The sequence below is a fragment of the Notolepis coatsorum genome (assembly GCF_963971535.1).
Source record: "Notolepis coatsorum genome assembly, chromosome: 4".
Classification (NCBI taxonomy): domain Eukaryota; kingdom Metazoa; phylum Chordata; class Actinopteri; order Aulopiformes; family Paralepididae; genus Notolepis; species Notolepis coatsorum.
In genome coordinates this window covers 88,184,971-88,190,645 of record NC_140168.1, presented here as the reverse complement: position 1 = coordinate 88,190,645, position 5,675 = coordinate 88,184,971, and the positions used below count along the sequence as shown (strand labels likewise).

Sequence of the window (5,675 nt, the reverse complement as noted above, 5' to 3'; positions counted from 1 at the left end):
GCGGGCAGATTACGAGGCGTAGCTCCGAACGGGGAACCAGGTTCTCCACAGCAGTTCTCCACAAAAGATCCTGGAGAGCAAAAAGACAGCAACAGCGACGGGGAAGGCAGGTATATGCGGTGTAATTCAAAACAACCCAACATCGATAGTAAGGGGGTCTGAGCATATAAAGCCTTCAGGGGCGCTAATTACAAGCTGTGACAGCTGCGGGATGAGATTGATACTTGCTCCAAAAGCGTGTGGCGGGGAAAGCACCAATCAAACACGGCACCTTAAAGGAACGGAGCGCGTGGCGGGGAATGCATTAATCACATAGTACCTTAAAGGAACGGAGCGTGTGGCAGGGAGCGGACCAAAACCTCACAACCTCAATCTATAGTTTATCCATATAACACTGTATGGTAGCTATGTACAATACTGTACATATACATTTATCTATATCTGTATGAATATATCTGCATATATTCCTGTTTACATACCCGTATACTACCCACACACTGTATATACTTTATATATATACTTTATATATACCACTGGATAGTATGGCTTACTACCAGTGTATTACTGTACATACATTAGATTAGCACAATTACTCTGTAGCTTTTTTTTTTTTTTTTTTATCCACTTTTTCTCCCATTTTCTATATTTTCTCCCATCCCAATTTCGTATCATCCAATTCAACCCTCCCCTGTCACGAACGCTGTTTCTTGCCTCCCACAAGCCGGCTGCAATGTGGACTAAGTCATACATAGCACAAGTCCCCTCCGGTACTTGAGGTAACAGCAGTCGCATCTTTTCACCTGTGCAGCTCGATCTCTCAGTGGCGAGGAGTAACGCGTGGGAGGCTCACGCTGCCCCCGATACTTCCTGATTCTACTGCGCAGGCGCACCAACCGACCTGTAGGAGTCGCTGTCCACAACGCCCGATCCCCACCCATCAGTTTCCCACCCCCTAATACGGCCAATGTGTATTAGTATGAACGACCAGCTAAACTGAAAGCAATGTGGAGCGCTGGGCTCGAACAGGCGAGCCCAGCGTCTCCGCATTCGTGGCGAGCGCCTTGCCCACTACGCCACGTAGCCGCCCCTACTCAGTAGCTTTGTTATATCTATTCCATATAATCACTTGTTACATTGTATATTGTTTTGCACTTTACTGTTACCTTGCACTCTGGTTAGATGCAAACTTTTCATTGTACTGTATTTGTGCTGTACAAGGATGATACATTTGAATCTAATCCACTAGAAACTCAGTGGCATGACGTTTAATCTATTTGAGAATGCGTTGCATCTATGACAACACTTTGACCATGTTCCAATATTGTTGAGTAGGTTGCCATAGGGCATAAAAAGACAGGACATTTTGGGAGCTATTCAACACATACAGTAAGATAATGGTAATGATGACCGACTGCAAGGTAGTGGAAAGGAAGTGACCAAAACACAGAAAATATATATTTTTGGGTATAAAATCAAGTTTATTTCACAAACATTTGTAAATAGTAGATATCTGCAGTGAGGAGGATGAAACTATCTCAGAGCCTTGTATTATAGCTGACCTCTGACTGGGTTGATCCACATTTCTGGCGCAGTGGTGGTTGGAGGGTATTTTGGTTTTGGTTCCACATACAGTGCATTCCTGTTCTGGTCCCGGATATGGTTCTAGTGCAGAACACACCAACCAACAGTGTTCTTATTTAGATCCTTTATTAGAATATGTTTGTATTTTGAGGGCAAATTAAGCGAAATCATAGTTACTTTAATTTCTATATTTATTTTAGTGGAGGTAAAAAAAATAAAACGGAACAAAAAATACACTGGTGGTGGCATTCTGAATGTATAGGGTAAACAGATAGCTAAGATACATAAAGAAAAGTCAAAACACACTAAAGGCCATGATTCAATTTGGTAGAACATCCCCACCCTTCAGGAAGCACACCTCTACAGCAGCCGAGGAGCAGCTAACACTCTGGCAACGGCACCAGGTTCTTCAGCCAGCGTGAATCAGTGAGTCTTCTTGGCCGAGCCGAAGCCCGAGAAGCCCATGACTGCGGCCATCTCGTCATCCTCCTCAAAGTCCACGTCCTCCTCCGCCCTCCTCTTCCTCTCTTTCTGCTTCTCCTTCTTGTACGCCTTGGCTTTCTCCTCCTCCTCCTGGAGCTCCTTCATGCGCTCCTCGAAGTTGTACTCCTTCTGTTTTTCCTCCATCTTCTTCTTGTTGTTCTCGAAGCGCTTCTTCACCTGGTCCAGCGAGGAGCGCTCCACGCGCATCGACATGCCCAGGTTCCTCTGGTGCTTCTTGCCGTTGATGTGGTCCAGGAAGTTGATCGAGTCCTTTACCACACAGCCGCAGGCGTTGCAGTAGAAGCTGCCCATCTCGGCCTGGGACGTGGTCTTTGTGATGATGATGGTCTTGCCCAACTTGGACTCCAGATCCACCTTGTAGTCTCTGTGGCGCAGCATCTCCCTCTTGACCGGAGGCACCACCTTCCTGTCCTTCTTGTCTCGCTCCTCCGTGAGGCGTTTCTCTGCCATTTCTTCATACTCGTCTTTGTCCCACTTCCGACGGAAGTCATTTTTACTATTGGACCCGCTTCCCAACCCGCTTCCCGATGCCATCTTGTTCCTGGAATCAAAGCGGGGGGGGGGGGGGGGGATCATATTCAATAGGTTATCAACAAACATGTCAGGGATTCACAACTTTTTTAAAGCACTTGACCATTAGTTATTCACTCATGGTTATGGTATAGGACACCATGTGTGTCGTCTTTTGTCAGAAGTGAGTAGTGACCCCAATGTTAAAAATCACATGAAAAAGTGTGTTCTTGTGTTTGATGGACATGGTGCCACACATGAGGTGTCTAGTGCACCTGTGAGACATGTATTGTGATATTCGGCTGTGCCAATAAATCTGACATGACAAATAATTTTTTTTACTTTTACTGAAGTCAAAAAGTCGTTTTTAATTACATAATATAACCACATTGAGTGATTTTAGTTTGTATAGGGAATATTCTAGGGACACAATTTCTACAGCAGGAACATGGGTCCCACCCATTGGAAAAGGCTGAACCTATGTTATAATGGATGTATACAAAATCCCAAGTGTCAAAATAATCTGAAATATATGGCATTCAGATGATATATAATGGCAAAGAAAATGTCTTCCGAGACTTCCGGTTTTGAGATGGGTGGATAGGAGACCACTGAAAGAGCTCCCGGTCAAATAATAACGAGAAAGGGAAGTAAAACCGTCTAAAACAGAATAAAAGGTGAAAATTCAAAGATATAAGAGAAAAGGAAGGATGTCCACGAGAAAAAGTGAGAGAAATAAGACCCCAGAAGACGTACAAACACCGGAGGAAAAATCTAGACTTGAGCAAATTACGGGAGAAATGGCTCAGGCGAGCGTGAAGCAGGTAGGCAGGGACGGAGACCCTGTGGAGCCCGACTGGTTAGCGAGGATACAAGCGACCATGCTGGCTGGCCAGGAGCTACAAGCTAAGGCTAACCAAGAGCTACAAGCTAAAATGCAAGCTAGCCAGGAGCTACAAGCTAAGGCTAACCAAGAGCTACAAGCTAAAATGCAAGCTAGCCAGGAGCTACAAGCTAAGGCTAACCAAGAGCTACAAGCTAATGTGCAAGCTAACGCAAAGGCTATCCAGGCTATACAAGATAGCATACAAGTTAGCGCACAAGCTAACACGAGGAACATGCAAGCTAGCGCGCTAACTAGCCAACAAGAGCTACAAACTAGCATACAAGCTAGCGCAATGGCTAACCAGACGAGCACGCAGAATATCCAAGACAGCATTGATGGACTAAGGGAAGAGTTGAAGAGGGGACAGGACGAGCTCAGAGGGGAAATGGATAAAGGACTCGAGGCAATGAATGGAAAAATACAAGAGCAAGAGAAAGACATAAAGATGTTGGAAGAAAGGACGGCTGATACGGAAGAATGGAATACAGAAATGCATGATATTCTAAAGGAGACGCTTGAACAACAGAACATGCTGAGAGGAAAGCTAATGGACTTGGAGGGGAGGTCGAGGAGAAACAACATACGAATATGGGGTCTGAAAGAGGGGATGGAAGGAGATTCGATGGTCAAATATGTGGACAGCCTAATTCGAAGAGAATTAAAAATGACAGCCCTTGACAAGACAGGGATTCAAAGAGCGCACAGGACACTGGCGCCGAAGCCGCAGGAGGACAAACCACCGAGAGCAGTTATAGTCAACTTCTTGGAATTCGAGGTAAAAGAGAACATTCTTAGAACAGCCTGGCAGAAGAAGATATAGGTGGGTGGACAGAGAGTAACTTTTGACCATGATTATGCAACGGAGGTGGCGGTAAAGCGTCGGAGCTATGTTCAGATTAAAAAATCTCTGAAGGAAGGCGGAATCAGATTTCAATCACCAATGACCACGCTGAAGGTCCATTGGAAGGAAGGCGCAAAGGTGTACGGTGACGTGCGGGAGGCGGCGAGGGACATGAACCAGAGAGGATGGAAGGTGCCGGGAGGAGGAGACGAGAGACAGACGCTGCTGCAGAGGTTGGAGAAGGCGAGGAGATGGACCAGGGTTGGCGGGGGACGAGGAGGAGACGAGGAGAACGGGAAGGTGAAGGGGATCTGAATTGATTCAAAGCAGATCAACTGAGAAGAAGGACGCAAGGACACGGAGAAAGGGGGCGGAGAGGAGACGAGACGGTGATCAAAGGGAGGATGAGTACAATGCAGACACACAAAATAGATTAAGGTGAACAGGAGAAGGACTGATGTAGTGAGAAGATAGTAAAGTGCATACGAGATCATTATAATTAAACCAACATTTAGAAAGGAAGGCATAGAGATTCGAGACACATTAGACTGATATACATATGATGCACACAATACAAGAGAGTGAAAACATGAAAGAGACTTGTTATGCAGGAAGAAGATGACAAAATACATGTGAGATAATTAAACCGAAAGTGATAAAAAAGGACATGTGCGTTCAAGAGATATATGGAGACGGACATTAAAGGAACTCAGGAAAACACATGTCGCATAACACAGTTAGACGGGAACATGAAAGTGACTAAAGCAGAGCTATTTGACCGGGGGCTCGGACAGGTCACACACACAGAGAGAGCTGGACATATATAGTAAGTAAGTAAGTAAGTAAGTATTTATAAAGCACCTTTCATACATGTCATATAGTGCACTTGTTGTAGCCACTAGGGGGAGCCCTCTCACTAGGAGAGCCACTACTCCCCACCCACCAGCGGGGAAAAGAGGGGAACGAGTAAGACCCTCAAATGCCATGGAAGTTCAAAGAGTGAATTTTGATGTTGATGTTGATGTTTATTATGTAAATATGTATGTAAATCAGAAGGAGATAGCAGAGGCTACAACCACAAATATAATTTTATGTGACATGGGTAGAACGGGAGAACAATTGGAAAAGAAATATGACACAAGTTAAGGGTATAAAGATGATGTCGTTAAATGTGAATGGTATGAATAATTAGGAGATAAAGAGGAGTAAGGTGATGACGAAACTTAAAAAAGAAGAGGCGCAGGTCATCTTCTTACAAGAAACGCATCTAATATCACAAGAACATGAAAAGCTGAAGAGATTCGGGTATGAAAATCTGTTCTATAGTTCTTTTAAACAGAACCTTAGAAGAGG

At 44.7% G+C, this 5,675-nt stretch overlaps 1 protein-coding gene across 1 annotated transcript; it reads right to left on the bottom strand.

The window, feature by feature from the left end:
• Positions 1-2,004: 2,004 nt before the first annotated feature.
• LOC311227491 (zinc finger matrin-type protein 2-like) lies at positions 2,005-2,619 on the bottom strand (the record flags this gene model as incomplete). The annotated part of the gene is made up of 1 exon (XM_084313171.1): positions 2,005-2,619. One exon carries the CDS (start codon positions 2,617-2,619, stop codon positions 2,005-2,007), a length of 615 nt encoding a protein of 204 aa, XP_084169297.1.
• Positions 2,620-5,675: the final 3,056 nt, after the last annotated feature.